The sequence below is a fragment of the Malus domestica genome, chromosome 05, assembly GCF_042453785.1.
Source record: "Malus domestica chromosome 05, GDT2T_hap1".
In the NCBI taxonomy this organism is placed as follows: domain Eukaryota; kingdom Viridiplantae; phylum Streptophyta; class Magnoliopsida; order Rosales; family Rosaceae; genus Malus; species Malus domestica.
This window is the reverse complement of record NC_091665.1, coordinates 30,985,658-31,005,814: the sequence shown is the minus strand read 5'-3', so window position 1 is coordinate 31,005,814 and position 20,157 is coordinate 30,985,658. Positions and strand designations below refer to the sequence as shown.

At 37.8% G+C, this 20,157-nt stretch overlaps 2 protein-coding genes across 3 annotated transcripts; both read left to right on the top strand.

Moving 5' to 3' along the window:
* Positions 1 to 346: 346 nt before the first annotated feature.
* Positions 347 to 19,608, top strand: LOC103435762 (uncharacterized). 2 transcript variants are annotated; one of them, XM_070821105.1, is made up of 5 exons: positions 347 to 351; positions 14,661 to 14,743; positions 15,021 to 15,158; positions 18,464 to 18,651; positions 19,098 to 19,608. In XM_070821105.1, exons 2-5 carry the CDS (start codon positions 14,682 to 14,684, stop codon positions 19,286 to 19,288), a joined length of 579 nt encoding a protein of 192 aa, XP_070677206.1. In that variant the 5' UTR covers positions 347 to 351; positions 14,661 to 14,681; the 3' UTR covers positions 19,289 to 19,608. The 2 variants fall into 2 exon arrangements, with proteins under 2 accessions (XP_070677206.1, XP_028958397.1); XM_029102564.2 differs by lacking the exon at positions 347 to 351 and having other exon boundaries at positions 14,566 to 14,743.
* LOC114824898 (hypothetical protein At1g04090) lies at positions 10,333 to 13,816 on the top strand. The gene is made up of 2 exons (XM_029102565.2): positions 10,333 to 10,557; positions 12,079 to 13,816. The coding sequence occupies exons 1-2, from the start codon at positions 10,452 to 10,454 to the stop codon at positions 13,677 to 13,679; spliced, it is 1,707 nt and encodes a 568-aa protein (XP_028958398.1). The 5' UTR covers positions 10,333 to 10,451; the 3' UTR covers positions 13,680 to 13,816.
* Positions 19,609 to 20,157: the final 549 nt, after the last annotated feature.

The following is a 20,157-nucleotide window of genomic DNA, read 5'->3' as shown; positions in this document are numbered from 1 at the left end:
CAGTAACACCATTGATGAAAGGAAGGCTCACCTAGTCCACATTCCATCCAAATAATATAAAACCTGATCAAGGTATCCCAAAAACCAGGGTAGATTTGCCCAGACGCATATCCAATGATAGACAACATCCGTTGCAACCACGGGTGCAAAGGCAGCTTCACCCATAAAGTCAATAATATCTAGGTATAGAACATAACATGACCCTTGGGTGGTTCAGAGGACAATTCTTCATGATGCACCAAATGCATTCCTACACTACGGGGGATACTACATGATTGCCTTAGGGCCTCAAGTTGCTTTTCGCTATCTAACAAGTTTTGCACTAAATGGTCTGCTTTGAACTCAGAGCGAAATATGGGTATGGCGTCACAAACAACCTCCTCACCCACTGACATTAAGGAGGAAAAACCAATATTGGCTAAGGCTTGGCAATTGCGAGGATCACCCAATCTCGAATTTTTTGTACAAGACTCCAACAAAAGCCCTGAAGACTCCAACATTGCAAGCTCAAACCTAGAGTTAAAGTTAGGGAAGCCCCCATCACTAGGACTTCCAAACTCTGACATCTACAACAAACAGAAACAAACTCTATCACCACATGAAAGATCGAAACATAAAGAAAATCCTAGGGTGTGGAGAAAAACTCAATCAGTTCATTATGTTCTCAACCAAATACATGAACACTCAGACAACTCAACAAGAATGAAAACATGTGATTTAGTGGAGAAGATTACCAACCTGAAGATGGTGCAAAGCAATGCCGGAATCCCTCTCAACTATAAGAACACTTTATCTCTAAAAATCACTACAAAATGAGAAAATGAAGACAATGAAAATATTGGAAACTTCTCATTCTTATAGGGTTCAACATGGCCAAAGAAATTTGAAATTCAAAATTCAAACCATGAGAAAACCTCACATGGAAAGTCCTCAAACTTCCACACAAGCTAGGGAGTTTTCAAATTTCAAACTTGCAGCACCCCTCTCCCCCTTAAAAAAAAAGGGAGGAGGTGAACACATTAGCTTCATCAATTTATGGTGCCAACAAGAGCTTCATCAAAGGAGTTCAACCACAATTCTCAAAAGCTTCACACACTCTTGATCAAGACAGTGTGAAACAAAACCAATTTATGGTGCCAACAAGAGCTTCATCAATGGAAGGCAATCATAATTCTCAAAAGCTTCACACACTTTTGATCAAGACAGTGTGAAGCAAAACCAATTTATGGTGCAACCAAGAGCTTCATCAATGGAGGGCAACCACAATTCTCAAAAGCTTCACACACTCTTGATCAAGACAGTGTGAAGCAAAACCAATTTATGGTGCCAACAAGAGCTTCATCAATGGAGGGCAATCACAATTCTCAAAAGCTTCATACACTCTTAATCAAGACAATGTGAAGCAAAACCAATTTATGGTGCCAACAAGAGCTTCCTCAATGGAGGACAAGCACGACTCTCAAAAGCTTCACACACTCTTGATCAAGACAGTGTGAAGCAAAATCAATTCATAGTGCCCAACAAAACTTCACCTACAAAGCTTCAACACAAAAGCTTCACCAATAAAAACTTCATCAATGGAGGACAACTACAAATTCTCAAAAGCTTCACACTATCTTGATCAAGATAGTGTGAAGTAAAATCAATTCATGGTACCCAACAAAAGCTTCAACTCCAAAGCTTCACCTACAAAGCTTCAACTCTAAAGCTTCACTTACAAAAGCTTCAGCACAAAAGCTTCACCCACAAAAACTTCACCCACAAAAGCTTCACCTACAAAAGCTTGACCCACAAAAGCTTGACCTATAAAAGCTTGACCCACAAAAGCTTGACCTATAAAAGCTTGACCCACAAAAGCTTTACCCACAAAAGCTTGACCCATAAAAGCTTGACCCACAAAAGCTTGACCCACAAAAGCTCCAACCACAAAAGCTTTACCTACAAAAGCTTGAGCCACAAAAGCTTTACCTACAAAAACTTGACCCACAAAAGCTTCACCTACAAAGCTTCAACACAAAATCTTCACCTACAAAAGCTTCACACTATCTTGATCAAGATAGTGTAAAGCAAAATCAATTCATGGTGCCCAACAAAGCTTCAACCTTAAAGCTTCACCTACAAGCTACTGCACCTTGATACTCAGAAGTCCCACGACCACTCAGTGACTTGGATTTTTCAAGTCTTCAACCGAGAAGTTTTCCTCACTCGGGAAATTAAGGGAGCACTACCTCAACATACATGCTTCACTCTCAAAGCTTCAACATACAAGCTTCAACAAAAGAAAAAAATTCAAAGAACTTAGTGAAGAATGCCTTGGTGTATTTAACACAATACGTTGAAATGAAGCAAAGCTTGTTTATTGATATCTCCGATAAGTTACAAATATGTACATATACATGAATCAAAATAAACAAACAAGAGGGAGCCTTCACAAAGGTTGCTCATGAGAAGTCTCAGCAGTCGGCAGAGCCCCAGAAAGAGTAGGCATCGGAGGGTGATCATTCGGAGCCTCAGTACTGGGCAGAACCCCAGAAGGAGAAGGCACCGAAAGTTGATCATTTGGAGCTTCATTACGTGGTACAGCCCCAGAAGACAAAGGCAATAAATGCCTTTGGAACAAACCCACAAACCTCTGATGATCAAGCAAAATCTGACCATCAAATTCTTGCAACTGGTCAAGCTTCCTCTTCATGTTTGTAGCATAGTCATGTGCGAGCCTGTGCAACTGTTTATTCTCATGCTTGAGCCCTCTGATCTCCTGTTTGAGACTTATTACTTCAGCCGCCAATGATTCAACTTGGCGGGTTCGAGCAAATAGGCGTTGGGCCATATTAAACACAGAACTTGCACACTGAACACTGAGAGCCAGAGAATCCTCATCAGACCATTTGGAAATTAATCTGTTATCTTTAGGAGTGAGAAGGTTCCTAGCCACCACTGCAGCTGTCATATCATTCTTCATCATAGAGTCTCCAACGGTAAGAGGACCAGTAGGGGATAAGAATGATGGGCGCCATATGTTGTCTCGAGAAGGCATAGCTGCCTCTTCACCAAAGTTCAAGTCAAAATGAGGGTCGGATGGGCCAGACATTCTCAGAAATGATGAAAGAGAAATGAGGTGCAATAAATCTTTGAAGTAAGGGGAAATTTCCTACAAGCAATAACTCTCTGAATGTACTTCTTGCACACAATTGGTGCCCTTATAAAAGAAAGGGCAACAGGGTCGTTGGTTCAAGAATCGAAGAGGCACCACTCTCCAGATTCCAAAGATGCACCACTTTCCACAAGCAACATCAGCTCATCGGGTACCACAAATAACTTTGCCAAAGATCTCTGACAAAGTTTAAACACATAAATTTTGAAGGTCCAGCTACCCTACTATTACCCACAAGGGTAAATGAACAGCACCACTGCTTGATAACTAGAAAGTCCTAATATGTGTCAACCTTTGTGCTCCGTGGCAAGGCAGACTGGTAAAAATGCCCAACATTTACTCACATTCGAGAAAACACTCCCAACAAGATTGTTTGCTCAAAAATCGAAGAGGCACCACTCTCTGAATCTCGAAAGCCAGACTCTCAACATGATTACTTTCTCAAAAATCGAAGAGACACTGCTCTCCGAATCTCAAGAGTCAGACTCCCAACAGGATTGCTTTCTCAAAAACTGAAGAGGCACCGTTCTCTGAATCTCGAGAGTCAGATCCCCAACAGGATTGCTTGTTCAAAAATTCAAGATGCACCACTCTTCGAACTTCGAGAGCCAGATTTCCTTGGATAAAGCTTGTCTGCAATCTTCACATGCAACATCAGCTTTCCAGATACCGCAGACCACTTTTTCAAAGCGCTCTGACAAAGTTAAAACATGTAAAGCTTGCAGCTCCCACTACATTGCTATGACCAAGAAGGGTAAAGGAATAGCATTATTACTTGCTCATAAATTGAAGAGGCACCGCCTTCCGAATCTCGAGAGCCAGACTCCCAACAGGATTACTTTCTCAAAAATCAAAGAGGCACCGCTCTTCGAATCTCAAGAGCCAGACTCCCAACATAATTACTTTCTCAAAAATCGAAGAGGCACCATTCTCCGAATCTCAAGAGCCAGATCCTCGACAAGATTGCTTGTTCAAAAATTGAAGAGGCATCGCTCTCCGAACTTCGAGAATCAGATTTCCTTGAATAAAGCTTGTCTACAATCTTCACACGCAACATCAGCTTTCCAGATACCGTATACCACTTTTTCAAAGTGCTCTGACAAAGTTAAAACACATGAAGCTTGCAGCTCCTACTACATTACTACGACCAAGAAGGGTAAAGGAATAGCATTACTACTTGTTGTTAGGGAGACTCATATATATGTCGACTTTCATCCTCCACGGACAGGCATACATGTAAAAATGCTCAACCCTTCCTCATATCTGACAGGGCACTCCCAACGAAGCATCTCGTAATACTCAGCTTTCTTCCCCCCCCAATAATACCTATGCAAACTAGCCACACCAGAGCAAGAGTATCTCATATCATCAGGGTCAAAAGCAAGAGTATCTCATATCATGCTTTTTCCCTATCTTTTCCTTTGCCCTTGTTCTTACTTGCAAGACAAGAAGAAAGTGAACAATCAGTCAGTACTTGGAATCAAGCTTCCAGTCAGGAACTGACTGCCTGGAATCCCTTGCCTAACTACTTACCTGGCATTGCTCTCAAGTACTTATCTTCAACATCTTATGCTTCCAGAAAAGATACCACATCTGTCTGAGGAACAGATAGGGCAAGTGAGAAGGAGACAAGCATAACAGAACACGTGCCAATTCATCCACTACTTCCTCAACAACAAAAGTATCCCATATAATTAAGATCGAACGCACTTTTGATTTAATGGACTTGTTTTGACCCTCAAATTCTTGAGTCGACTTTATACTCTGGAGGAAACCAGAAAACCCTCCAGCCCAGTTCAAGAATAAGCTTGTGGAAAGTTACTTCTTCAAAAGCAAAAGTATCTCATATCATCTCTTCTCCATTTGCTTATCCTTATTCTTGTTGCTGTTTACGACACAAGGAGAAGGAGAATTATCAACCGGAAGCTGAAGTCGAACCTCCGATCCAGGTTGCTTGCTTGGAAGTTTGATTATTTACCTTGTCTGTTACCTCTTTCGGCAAATCTTCTAGCTCGGCGACTCGGGGGACTCCTACTATAGGTTTTGTATCGCACTTAACCAAGCCTGAAACTACAAGTAAGCTTCAAGTGAAATTGATACATTACTTTGTGCATCTTCATCGGTTAAAGATACCACCCTTGGATGGAGGAAAAGTACTTCCAGAGAAGATGCCACATCTACGTATGAGACAGATAAGGCAAGTGAAAATGATACCACACTTCGGTACTTAGAAGTTTCGTGATTACTCAATGGCTTGGATCTTGCAAGTCCCCAACCGAGGAGCTTCCCTCACTCGAGAACTTAGGGGAGCACTGTTTGTACCATACTTGACCAATCCCGAAACTACTCACAAAATGAGAGCTTGAACCTATGTACTTGTGTGAACCCTTCACAATTAATAAGAACTCCTCTACTTCGTTGACGTAGCCAATCTGGGTGAACCACATACATCTTGTGTTTGCTTCCCTGTCTCTATCCATTTACATACTTATCCACACGAATGACCGGAGCAATCTAGCGAAGGTTACAAACTTAACACTTTTTGTTGTACCAAAGTCCTCGCTGATTTTGTGTATCAACAAAAAATACGACGATGTTCCTGAGGTTGAGTAGGTCTCAGTGGTATATTCAAATACCCCATTTGAGCATTGTATGAGAAATTATTTCCTAATTTTTTATATGTGCTTTAAATAATGTTTATTCAGTTATTTCGCATATAGGTCAGACCTATCCTGAGGACGAACGCCATCAATCGAGGCTCGGGTCTACGACCCTTCGACATACCAGTAAGTGTGCTTTTGGTTTTCCGTATATACCTATATACTTGAGATTTTTTCCGAAAAATTAATTTAAATGAATATATGTTTTGGAAATGCCATGCAAGTATCTATCTATTTTAATTATGCATTAGTAGTTGCATACATTCATGATTGGTGCTGCAGACGCACAAGTAAGTGCCAGGTATGTTCATAAATCAAAGGTATGAGATTGTTTCGGTTATGTGATGTATGATGTGATGTATTGAGAGCTCATAAACCTGCACCCCGGTGTTAGTGCTCCCGCCTAGAGTAGAGCACAGTCCTTCACGTGATGTTCATCTCTCGCACCATATGCTCACCTTGGATCTAAGTTGGGTGCATAGGCTTGTCATACATACCACTTTAGGTGGTTTTGACTCGTAAGTGACCCGCGATCATTCGCATAGCCTTCACGTGATCGTAGCACTAAAGCATATTTACTTTACACCTAGTCTTGTTGTACATGCCACTTGAGGTGGTTCCGACTCGTGTGCAGGAAATGGATTTGATTTGATATGATTGAGATTGGTGATGAGCTATATACTCGGAAATGCATTTTGAGTTAGAGAGATTTGGCTGATGCGATATTTGATATTTATATATTTTGCCTGGTTTACCTATAGCATTGCATTGAGATACTTTGGCATGGCATACTTTTGAATATCGTTTTCTGAGCATGGTTTTGAGATATGTATATATTCTATTTTTCTGGGGGAAATTATACAGGTTTTACGGCGAGGGGTTAGAACTTTTGAGAAATGAAATGATTTTGAAAAGCTTTGTTTTTACCCATTCACACTTTTTGTTTTGCGCCCCTCTAGGTTTCAAGTAGAGGTGATTTGGTGGATCACGAGGATTCTGACGAGGGTTCTGACAAAACATCACCATGTAAGATAACCCTCGGTTGTTGTATTCTTAGTACTTATCCTGCTTGACTGCACTTAGACTATTTATGCTCTAGTTGTGTATTTCACACTTAATCTTGCTTTAGCACTGTATCTTAGTTAGTACTCTAGTTGATTTGGTTTTTTATTCGTAATTCCTTTTATCTCTATTGCTTTCGCACTGTACACATGGTTACGTCACTCCCACGTGACGGACAGCATGCCCTGATTCAGGTCGGGGTGTGTCAGTTACTCTCTCTCGTGCACACATTAAATTCTTGTTTGGGGTTGATAACTATTTCCTCTGTGATTTTTTTAAATGAAAACTTAAAGCTTACTTCTGAATTAATTAAACTTTGTCTTGATACTATTTTTTTGTTCTCACACAAATAAAAAACTATAAAATAAATAAAAACCAGAAAATTGATGAAAGTTTAATGAAGATCATTGCATATGATGCAAGTAAGATAATGATTAGTAGGTCCCATCTGCAAATGGTGATTAATTTGGGGTTGATTGGTGACCCACGTGGAACATACACACACACACTATCCATCTTTCTCTTCTCTCTCATACTCTCTCACCCTCGGACTCACTCTCTCTTCTTCCCTCACGTATGGACGACACCCAAAACCCTTTCAAACTTCACAGATCGATGTCAAAAAGGTAAGATTCTTGTTCCTTGCAAGCTTCTGAGTTCATTGGTATCATTTTTTAGAATGGAAAGCTTCAAAAACCCTAGAAATCCTAACCCCGACTTTGTGCATTGTTCATGCACACGTAAGTTTGAAGGTTTTAAGGAATTTGGAGCTCATAGGTAGCTTAAGGAGGTCCTTACGAGGCTAGGAGTGGTTTGTTGGAAGAGTTTGGACGTCGGAATAGCGAGAACGACGAGTTGCAAGTTTGGCCGGAATATTGAGGAGTTTTCCCGGCGAATCTCGTGGGATTTAGGTCCTAAAACTGGTATGAGTTTGTTCTAATTGTTCTAAGCTTCATTTTGACATAAAATTCATGAAATTTGGTTTAATATCGAGTGAGATATCAAGGTTTCAAGTTTTGCCCAGTTTTCGACGCTGGCGACGGTCGTCGGAGTTTTGAGGTTAGTTAACTTTAACAGATTCTGTTACTATTTAACTGAATATTCCTAACGGCGTCACTATTGCCGTGGGTGTGCTAGGCACGTGCCGGCGTGTTGGCGACGCATGGGTGGTCGAAATTTTTTTCTAAAAATATGGGGATGTTCGTGAGGTTGTGTAGATCACGTTGGTATATTCAAACACCCCATTTGAGCATTGTATGATAAGTTATTAGCTAGTTTTGCCTATGTGTTTTAAATAATGTTTTTATAGTTAATTCGCATATAAGTGAGACTTATCCCGAGGATGAGCGTGTTCAAGGACTACTCGGGGGCTACGACCCTTCGATATACCAGTGAGTGGGCTTTTGGTTTTCAGTATATATTTATATTTGATATTTTCCTAGAAAATACGTTAAATGAGATTATACCTTGAATGCCATGCATATAAATTTATAATTCGCATATGAATTGGTATATGATGCATTATATATATAATTGTGGTGTTGTGGACGCTCAGGTAAGCTCAGGTGAGTTATGTTTGGTTATTTGAATTATCGATGATGTGATATGTGATTGAATAACGTTGAGCTCATAAAACTGCACCTAGGGTGATTGTGATTTAGCCAAAGATATGGCACATGCTTGTTTATAATGTCACCTCCCGCGCCATATGCTCATATTGGATCTAATTTAGGTGCAAAGTCTTGTCGTACGGACCTTTACTATGGTTCCAACTCGTAGGTGACTGGCGATTTATCGCCCAGCAATTATGTGAGGGTAGTATTAAGCATAATTATATTACACCTAGTATTGTCGTACATACCTTTTCATTTGGTTCTGACTCTTGTGCAGTATAGTGCCGTATAGGTCATTGTAGTGACTCCGGCTAGATTGATTTTTGAGCTATGAATTCAGCCGTACATACTACCACAAGGGTTCCGGCTAATATGTTATATTTCTATGAAGTTATTCTCACCTGAATTACTTACTCTGTTATATCTTGGCATGACATACATATGAATATGATTATGTGAAGCATGATTTGAATTGATATATTTACATATATATATTTATGTATATGCTTATATTCTGATTCTGGGAAAAATTATACATGTTTTACTGCGAGGGGTTAGAAATATTGATAAATGAATTGGTTTTGTAAAACATTTGTTTTTGCCCACTCACATTTTCTGTTTTGCGCCCCTCCAGGTTTTAGGTACGCTTGCTGTTGGTGGCCTTGAGGACTTCGGCGGTTCTGACATAATAAAATAATTGTAGGACATCTTATGGTACTGTATAATTAGTACTTGTCCTACTGGACTGCACCTAGACTTCTATGCTCTGATTAGAAGTATTTACTCTTGTATCTTACTCCTAACATTTCCTGTTTAGTAGTGCACTCTAGTAGTTTTGGTTTTTAATTATTCATATATTTCTTATCTTTATTGCTTCCGTACTGTGCACATGGCTACGTCTCTCACGTGACAGCCAGCGTGCCTTGATCTAGGTCGGGATGTGTCATATACCATCTCCCTTTTTTTCTTTAAAAAAATTATAAACACATACCTTTTAGCATCTCATGCCCCTTCTTTTAAATTCGCAATTGTGTATGTTGAGTAGAATTTAAACATGAATGCACAACCAAATTTTAAGGTCAATTCAACTTCTTTTTCTTTTTTGTTTATTAAAAAAAATATAAGATTTATATTAAATTCATCTTTATGAGAAATGAAAAGGATTTAAACCCGAAATACAGTGAACTAAAGAAAAAAAAATCCTAACCACTACTTATGTTTTTATTGGATTGGTTTGATCAAAGATCACTTTCTAGTGGGACTTATCTTAAAAGAAAAAAAAAGTGGTTCAAAGATGACTCTCAAATGGGACTCATCTTAAACAAAAATTATGTTTGCAAAAAAAAAGTTTTTTTTTGCTTTATTGTTGATCATCATTATGCTCTTTTATTCCAAGATTTTTACTCATAGAAATGTTATTTTAACATATTGAAAAAGAGTGGTGAATTTATTATTACTAATTCTTTTATTTTGCGTTGTAGAATCTCTTTTACTTTTAACACACAAAAAAAAGAACAGAAAAAGAAAAAGGTTTTGACCAAAAAATGAAAAGGTAAAAGGAGAAAGAATTCTATTCGCAGTCTCCACCATGCAGATTTTTTAGATTGGTATTGGATATTTTGAGTTTTTTAATTATTAAATTTAATATTTTTTATAAAACATATAATTAAAATATTCAATATTCCAAAATATTGTAGAAAATCTCCTTCTGCCATAAAAACGAATTAAATTTTTTTAATTACAATATTCAATACTTTGTAAAAAATCTCCTTCCGCCATGAACACAAATTATAGAAAGTACGTGTGCATTGTAGGAGTCGGGCCCACAAACATGATTAAGCATTCTATTATTCATCACTTACAGAGCTGTCGCAATCACATCTCCGAGCACAATAAAATCCGAGTTTCAGATCAGAGGCCAAGACAGAAGCAGAAAGTTTCGGCTTCCGTTTCGGGTTAGTGATGTTCGGGTGCAAGTGCTTCCATTGGAATCAGCTCACAGATTTATTACCACCTGAGCCTGAAGAACCCTTCTCTCTGCCTCATCCCATTCCTCAATGGCCCCCAGGTGTGAAAAATTATACTGCAAAAGCTTTGATCTTTTTTGGATTCTCTTTTTGTTTTTGAAAATTATGATCTGGGTTTTTGTTTTTTTAGATTATCTGATTAGTATTTGGAATTTTTATGGATTGTGGGTTGATGGGTTTGTGGATTCTGCTGAATGCTATCATATGTGGCTATGAAAGTTTACTTTTTTTGGGTTAATGGATCATGCATTATAGCCGTTATATTTTTAGATAAACTGTAAGTGTCTAACTGTATTTGAAAAGAAAATGTCTTTTCCTTTTGTTAATTTCTGAAATGAAGCTGAAGTTATTTTATTATTGCAAATATTAATCAGTGTTTTTTTTATGGGAATTAGAGATTTTTATGGTTAGTTTGATTCCTCTGCCAAAGTACTTGCACTTATCAGAACTAACTAAGCATATATTTTCGGAATCATGATGAACCTCCACTGGTTGTTTGAATTTGAGCTGGAGTGCTAACATGTAACTTATAACCTATGCGTTTCCAAGGGTCATTGTTCATCGCCATCAACCTGTTTTCTGTCTGTATATGTTATCTGGTATGCTCTGGTAAGTTTGTGAACATGCTGATATTCACGATTTTGTGGTTCGATCATAAATGATTTTGTTATACTGTGTTGCATTGGTTACTCGGTATTTTAGCGCAAGTGTGGATGTTGTGTGCAAATAGCCTGTTCATTGACCATATGCTTTAGATGGCGGTTAAGTTGTATTCCACTAGATATGATGCACAGCAGCAAAAGAACCTACCTTTCGGTTAGCGTGGTTTAACTCGATATCCATTGTTTAGTCATTCTACTAGGACACTCTTTTTCTCCTTTTTTTCCCTCTTGAAGCTTCTCTCCCTTTATAAATGATCTCTTATGTCCTTAATGAGCAGCTTAAGATAGTCTTTTTGCTCATTCAGTTTCTGGTTATATGTTTCTGCCTATATTGTTAGTGAATGCTTATTCTGTTTTTTTAGCACATGATTGCTGATTTCAAAGCTCCAGAAATTGGGGTTTATCTGTTCTTCCTTTGCTTAAATAATGAATTACGAGTTAGAAATTTACTTGTTAGTTTGTGCCACAACATATGTTGAACTTCACCTCATGTTTGGATGGTTTCATCTTCTTTCCGATGATTAGTGTGCTTGATGTCGTTAATTGTGAGTTTTCTGGATTATGATGCATTTATTCTTTGTTTTCTTAATCAAAGCTTTAATTTAAGTAGCTCGTTTCTTTCTGTAGTTTCATATTCACTTATGTTGCAGCTGACTATTTATGAACATGCAAAATTTTGGAGGTTGTGCAAATTCAGAAATAATCTTTTCAAGTACGACTAAGCGTTAACGCAAAAAATTTTAAAAAATTATATAGTCTATGGGAAAGACCGAATGCTTGAGTACTCCTAGTATAGAATGATGAAATATATGTTCATAGCTCTTGTGATTCCATTTATTTATACGAATGGCAGTTTGGACTACTTTTCTAAATGATTCAGGGATGCATTTTTCTTCTCAGGTGAAGGTTTTGCTTCTGGAAGAATCAATCTCGGAGAAATAGAGGTTTCCAAGATAACCAGATTTGAGTTTATCTGGGCCTGCACTCCATCAGAGGACAAGAAAAAACATGTTACGTTTTATAAGCCAGCAGGAATACCTGATGGATTCCATAGCATTGGTCATTATTGCCAATCCAAGGATAAACCTTTACACGGTTTTGTTCTTGTGGTTAAAGAGGCAGAGTTTCCAGAAACAGCTGATGTTGGGGAGAGTGTCAAGTTGCCGGCTCTCAGAGAGCCACTTGATTACACGTTAGTATGGAGCCCTGATGACGGGAATGGGGACAATCATGGTGCATATGGTTATTTTTGGCATCCTCAGCCACCAGAAGGTTACAAAGCAATGGGCTTTTTAGTGACTAACAGGCTTGATAAACCTCGGTTGGATGAAGTGAGGTGCGTTCGAGCTGATTTGACTGACAGATGTGAAACTTACCGCCCAGTTCTTAATGCGATTACAAAATCTCTAAATCTTCCTTTCCAAGTTTGGACTACAAGACCACATCATCGGGGAATGATGGGGAAAGGGGTTTCTGCCGGTACATTTTTCTGCACTAGTGACTCCAACGTTGGAAAGGATGTGCATATTGGATGCTTGAAGAATTTGAATCCGAAGCTGCCTGGAATGCCAAACCTTGATCAAATTCATTCGCTTATCCATCATTATGGACCCACCGTATTTTTTCATCCAGAAGAGATTTACTTGCCATCTTCTGTTTCATGGTTCTTCAAAAGTGGAGCGCTTTTGCACAAAACTGGCACGTCGGATGGTGAGGCTATTGATGGTAGTGGCTCAAATTTGCCTGGCGGGGGGTCAAATGATGGGGGGTTTTGGATTGACTTGCCGACTGGTGAACGAAGAGAGATAATAAAACGCGGAAACTTGGAAAGTGCAGAACTTTATGTTCATGTGAAACCGGCTCTTGGTGGGACTTTCACTGACATTGCAATGTGGGTGTTTTGTCCCTTCAATGGACCAGCCACTCTCAAAGTTGGGCCTCTGGACTTCCCTCTTAGCAAGATCGGACAGCATGTCGGTGACTGGGAGCATTTCACACTCCGCATCTGCAACTTTTCTGGAGAGCTCCAGAGCATATACTTCTCGGAGCACAGCGGTGGCAAATGGGTGGATGCATATGATTTGGAGTACACAGACGGGAACAAAGCCATTGTCTACTTATCCAAAAATGGACATGCGAGCTACCCTCATCCCGGGACTTTCCTTCAGGGGTCAGACAAGCTAGGCATCGGAATAAGGAACGATGCTGCTCGCAGCAACTTATCTGTGGATTCAAGCATTCGGTATGAGATTGTTGCAGCCGAGTATCTTGGAAACGGGGTTGTGAGTGAGCCGGATTGGCTGCAGTTTATGAGAGAGTGGGGTCCAACAATAGTGTACAATTCAAGAACTGAGCTTGATAAGGTTATCAATGTCTTGCCTGTGGTGTTTAAGTACAGATTGGAGAACATATTTAATAAGCTTCCAGTTGAGCTTTATGGGGAGGAAGGTCCTACTGGACCAAAGGAGAAGAACAATTGGGTGGGAGATGAGAGAAGCTAGGGTTTTGCTTGGTTTGTGAGAGAAAAACCTACCTTCATGAATTACTTCTTGTAAGCCTAAGTTGTAACCCTATGTAATGTGTCCATTTTTGTGTATAGATATATACAATATAATGTGTGATACAAGCTTTTTGAGAACGTTTTTAGTTTTTAGTGATGGAGGGAAACATTTTTGCATTTGGCTTTTTGAGCACTTGATACATTATAAGGGACGAGGTTCCTCTCCGGTTTCTGGGGATCTGGGGATCAATCAATCGTGTCCTTTTATCGTATATTGTGCGGTCAATTTTCGTTAAGTACTATTTATATTCAATTTTAAATAAAAACTCAAAATAATTTCTAACCGTACGATGAACGGACATGATTGATTGATTCTCTGAATCCCCACAAAGAGGATTCGGAGGGGATCCTATTCCCATTATAAGGTTGTGACATTGTCACGGGTAGGGCCGGATTAACAGAAAAAACACGTCGAATAATCTAAAAAAAGGGAGGGTTTGTGTGTGTTTGTGAGAAAGAGTAGGGCCAAAGAAAGGATTCACATTTTGAACATATGATAAGTATTAGCTGGTCGAGTGACACCATTTAAACTATAAATTGGTTACATGAGAAAATCCTTTAAAAATAAGTCATTTACCCTATTGAAGTTTTTCTCCACAAAGCCCCTTTTAGGGGCTTATCCGGACAAACTCTGCGCTTTGTGATAACGTCTTAGCGACTTACTCTTCCTCGTAGTGCTCGAAGACGTAATTTTTTAATATTTATCTCAACTGATTTGTTTAAAAACAAAAAAGCAAACTATCGATCACGGGCCTTTTGACAAAATGGACCTTAGGTCCATATAAACACCGGCCCATATTCTCTACATTTGAGAGGGACCAAACGGTCCATCGGTGGGGGCTTGAAACTTGGAAGCAAAGGGCACCACGCCAGCAGTAGAAGGAACACACAGCACATACGAAAGAGAGGACTGGGACTCAGAGCGAGCGAGCGAGCAGAGAAAATGCTGTCGAGGAGGTTGGTTTCGTTCCTCAACAGGAGCTCCTCAGCGCCACACTTTTCCAGGTTCAACTTTTACTTTATTTTCTCTTCAATTTCCTGATCAAATTTTAATTCCCATATTTTGCCAAAAAGTTGAGTAATCGGTTCACCAAGTTCCTATAACTTTGAATAGCAGCTGTTGCAGCATTACCAGATTTAATTTGCACAAAAATTATGAACTGGGTCGTTGTAGTTTTGGGTTTTTGAGGTCATAAAATATGAAATAATGGATGCAATTTCTTGTTGTTCCGATTAGGATTTGATGGAGTGTGATGTGATTAATGAGATGGGTTTTGTGCAGTTTGGCGGCGAAGACAGTGGACGAAGGGAAGAGCTCGTCTTTCGGGCGAAAGGCGGTGTCTTTTATTCTGATTACCACTACCGGCGGTGTTGCTTTAAGTGCTCTTAATGATCTTGTGATTTATCAAAGCTGCAGCAGGTATTCCTTCCAAGTATATGGGACATTTTTTTTCTGTTTCATTTGATGTGATTGATCAGTTTACTCAAATTTGGAACTTGCGTTTATGAACAACGTTGTTTTTTGTGCAGTTCGGTTTCTTAATGTTAGGAAGCATCGCTGGTCTGGTCTAATTTATAATCTATGATAGTCCTTGAAAAGGCCCTTTTTTTTCCTTTTTTCGGGTTTGGAAATCGTTTGGATCTATTATATGACTGGTTCTACAAATTAGATCACACGTTTGATAATGTCTTGGTTATATGAATTTACAGATTGTATTTACAATACCGTGTAATGTAGCTTTATAGGAAGCATATAGATTTAAAGTATATTTGTAGAGAGGGCGCGGAAAACTAACCAAGAGGTGATTTACACCATAGTGTAACTTAATCTTGTACATACGCAATGCAGCTCAGGTCAAAGGACTACTTTGCATTATCCCAACCATGAGTTCTCATGTGACATGAATATGAGAACTCTTCGTTGATCGTGTTCAGTGAACTCATTCTCTATTGAGCACCTACGTACTTGTCTTGATGTCACACACACCAATGACTCGAGACTAGTCACTCTCCCTGAGAGAATACACAGCACGTACTGATCTTAACAAACTGTCAATGCCCAATTGGCAATCCTATGATCAGGAACGTTTAGGATATGTCTACGAAAGAATGGTTTCATGAATCTAACTTCTTTAGATCGCATTCTCTCAATCACATATTCCTTTGGACTTATCGTTTAAGCATATAACATTTATATGAGATGGCTCAAACAATAATCTTTGCCCTTGATATTAAACAAGATTAGTTTAACATGTGAAATGTCCGTAAAGTATCATCATATGATTGGTTTTAGGGCACATTTCCAACAATCTCCCACTTGCACTAGAGCCAATCAGCTTAGTCATCAGTGATGATACCTCTTCTGTAGTCATTTCATAAATGGCTGAATAGTAGGCCTAGACAATGGATATCTATATGTTATCCATAGAAGCAACCTTGAGAATAACGACGTCACCATTATACATGATTCTCAATCATGTGGTTCAGTCTCTCATTTGAGTTCGAATCTTGATGAGACCTTGATTCCCTGGCTTAAGCTATCGCCCCATTAGTGTCATAGTGTCAGTACACTGGATACACTTTCTGGTTGGAACCGAATAGAGAGTTCATAAATGAACTTTCCCATCCAAACAACATTGTTGTAAGCTTCTATATGGCAATATATTTTGCATTCATAATGGAACACACTAAAGTCATTACTTTTAATGTTTCCATCCAAAATCTCTTTAGTCATAATAAAGAGATATCTGATTATCTATTCATTCATAATGAAGAAACATCCAATGATGGATTAGATTCATAATCTAATACATTTACGCTTCCTTTACGTTACTCTAATTCTTCCTCATTCTTTGAGGAATCTATCCTTTAGTATTTCTTAAATACTTAAGGACTCACTTGACAGTTGCCATGGTTCTGATCCTGGGCTTGCACTGATATCGTCTTGTACCGTTCTAGGTACAACTCATATCAATGTTTTTCATACAATATGAAATTTATCATCATATGAGAAACTTCCTAGCATCTATTGTCTATTATTAGGGTTTGATATAATCCAATTATATCATGAAATATATCATTATAGATTTCCATCCCATGTATATAGACTATATCTCCCATATACATTCTATCTTCATATAATGTTTTAAAGTCATAACTTTAACGAAGAAGTATTCTTTCATTTCCAAAATTAATATATCATATATATTAAATTTTTAGGAACATGATTAACTCCCATATACATTCTATCGTTATAGAATGTTTAAAGTCATAAGTTTAACGAAGAAGTATTCTTTTCATTTCTAAAATTAATATATCATATATATTTAAATTTTAGGAACATGATTAACTCCCACTAATCTTTTGTAAACCTAGTAAACAAAAGATTCATTTACATCTTTATGAGAAATCAAACGATTTGATCCTTTTTCTCATAAGATGCTCATAGCTCCCACTAGCTTGCTAAGATTCATGATGGATGGATCTCTACAACTTACATGTCTTGTGATTTATATTTTTAGACATATATTATCAAGACTATCTTAATAATGGTTTCGGAAACCCATATCATGTCCAAACATTGAATCATCATTTAGTTGTAGCTAGCTATCTTCGAATTAATTGAAACCAAGACTACGTCAAAGATGGTTTCTTCAAAGTCAACCATCCTTTTGATTGTAGTTACCTTAAGCTACCAATTAGCTTATGAAGGTTTCATTATTTCGGGTTAAATGGTACTTTACCATTTCCTTGAGTATATATCATATATATACACTCAATGTAGTCATAAGGATTTTCATTCTTATTTCTTTCGAATTAAGAGGTGCAACTCTATGACATAGTCATAAAGTTCAAACCATTCAACCGAGATGGTTTATAAATCCTTCTTGACTACGTTGGAGCTTGTGGTATAGGAACTAGGTTGTTATATTTGTTGATTATCATCTTGTCTCTCAAAGAACGAATTCTTTGAGTTCTATCTCTCGTTCATTTGCTTTTAGGCAAATCACATTGTAGGATTACAATGAACTACCCAACAAAACAACATTTGTTAATTGGTTTATAGAAGCGATATCCAATAGTTAATTTAAGGATATCCCACAAGATTGTTATCAAACAAATATTGCTTATTAGCACATAACCCCAAATCTTAACATGCTTAAGATTTGTCTTTCTTTCCAACTACATCTTATGGAGTCATGAAAAATTTGGAAGATCTTCTAATTGACAATCATATTGTTTTTAGAAGTATATATCCTATATATGGGTAATAGATAACATCTAACAAACTAAATCTTATTCGAGTTCGTTCTTCTCCTTAATGGAGAAATTTATTATCTTATGATGCTTCTTTCCTTGATATCTTTCAAGGAGACTCATCTAAAGTGTTTCTTTTCCTTGGATCAAATCTAAGGAGGTAAATACTTTAGACGTCTTACTCATCAACTTACATTTCTTGAATTCTTTGAAAACTTTTGCAAAGTATTCGGACTTGTGTTTATTCAAAATAAACTATAGTCCAACCGAGAGTGATCTTCGGTGAATGTCATATAACATGAGTAGTATTATGTTTGTGGACAAGTGCCACTAACATCTAAGTGAATTAACCTCAACAACTTTGTGATTCTTTCTTCTTTCCAAAAGAATAAAGATTCGAACATTTCACCTTTATACAATTTTAGTAAGAAGGTATTGGATCCGGATCTAACGATCCAATCTTTGCAGCAAGGCCATGGAGAAAGCCAGTAAGAACCCAGCAATCATAGAGGCTATAGGGGAACCTATTGCCAAGGGCCCATGGTACAATGCTTCGCTTGCAGTAGCTCATAAGCGGCATTCTGTAGCTTGCACATTTCCTGTGTCTGGACCACGAGGCGCGGGAGTCTTGGAGGTGAAGGCTGTACGTAAAGGAGGTTTGTATTGATTTAAATACAAAAACAGACATATGATTGTATGTGCAAACACACAAGCAAATACACATAAAGACATACATTGTGTGCATGTGCTCTCACACCTATTTATTTTGGTGTTTGGATACTTCACGCACTTTCATACATTGTCGCTACTTGAATATACATTTAAAACCATAATAATGGTGCATGATTTTACATCCAACGACATATAATTGATCAACATCGTTTGTTGATGTGTACTTAAACTTGTTGTCAGTGTTAGATCTTTTCCAAATTGGTTTGTTTGGAACAACCAGGCTATCCCAATTTGTGTATCAAAGTTTTGTGAAGAATGTTAAAAAATTAGCTAGACTTTTGTGTTTGATGCTTTAAACTACATTTTACATATATCTCTCGGGTTTTGATAACTCTTTTAGTACTTTAATGATCGGATTTCTCATTCGCAGATAACACCTGGCTTTCGTATCTCATCCCTCGCGATTGGGACATCCTAATCATGGATGCCCTCGTCCATATTCCTGAAAACGAAGAGAAGCAGCGAACAGTGCGAATTGGTATTTCCGACAGTGCCCCCGGTCCTGCTTGTACGGCATGCACTGGTTGTCCCACTCAAGTATCGGCGAGTCCGAAGAACTGAAGTAATAAACGCATCAGTATGCAAGAGCGTTTGCACTTCTAAATCATCCATCTCATACAAAACTTGGTACAGAATTGTAATAGCATAGAGACTTGTCACCTGAGTATTTTGTCCAGTTTTTAGTTTTTCAGTTTTTTGGGTGACTGGTGGGAAAGCTCAAAGCTTTCGGTTTATAGTCTTGGGCCGGGTTTTAGAAAGTGGAGCGGTAGAGAAGAGTTGGGCTGTTGTTTCCTTGTAAAAGCCCATAGACATTTCCCTAGATTTGTTTTTCCTCTTCTTTAATAAGTAATTTGGTGGAATAAAATGTTAAGTTTTAAGAAGGCATACTTTTGCAATTTTTCTTTATGCACTACAGATTGGTTGTGGAAATCAATGATTAAATCTTGCATATATGAATCTAATGAATACTTGTAACTTAATTTTACAAGAAATTTGTATCATTTAGATCATCTTTAATGGTGGGATAAAGTTTAAAAATTTAAGTCAGAAAATTTTTGAGTCATAACCTAAAAATTGCTCTTTAATGCATAGGCTTAAAATTTTAGTCCTAGATTCTTAAACAATGACTTTAGCCTCTTTTTTTTTGGGTAAACTAAAATTTATGTGGATTATCCTAGTTTATTTTTATGAACATTTTAATAAAAAATATTTAAATTCTGATAAATAATAAAAATCATACAAATATATGGGTATTGAGTGAAATTTGATTTAAATTATTTTAGATTTTGGTTTAATTTTGGGTCGTCTGATGACTCTAATCTTTTTTTTATACCGCTAGATTTGATCTCATTTGATCACAGTCGTTGGATTATAAGTAAAAAAAATTTAAAAAAATTTAAAAAAAAACTTGTGACTCCAGAATGATATAA

What these genes read in the sequence shown, in the direction of transcription:
- LOC114824898 (XM_029102565.2), top strand. Translation starts at nt 10,452, where the DNA reads ATGTTCGGGTGCAAGTGCTTCCATTGGAATCAGCTCACAGATTTATTA. An exon ending in CATTCCTCAATGGCCCCCAG is followed by an intron (nt 10,558 to 12,078) that starts GTGTGAAAAATT and finishes TTTTCTTCTCAG; the next exon opens with GTGAAGGTTTTGCTTCTGGA.
- LOC103435762 (XM_070821105.1), top strand. Translation starts at nt 14,682, where the DNA reads ATGCTGTCGAGGAGGTTGGTTTCGTTCCTCAACAGGAGCTCCTCAGCG. An exon ending in TCAGCGCCACACTTTTCCAG is followed by an intron (nt 14,744 to 15,020) that starts GTTCAACTTTTA and finishes GGTTTTGTGCAG; the next exon opens with TTTGGCGGCGAAGACAGTGG. An exon ending in ATTTATCAAAGCTGCAGCAG is followed by an intron (nt 15,159 to 18,463) that starts GTATTCCTTCCA and finishes CAATCTTTGCAG; the next exon opens with CAAGGCCATGGAGAAAGCCA.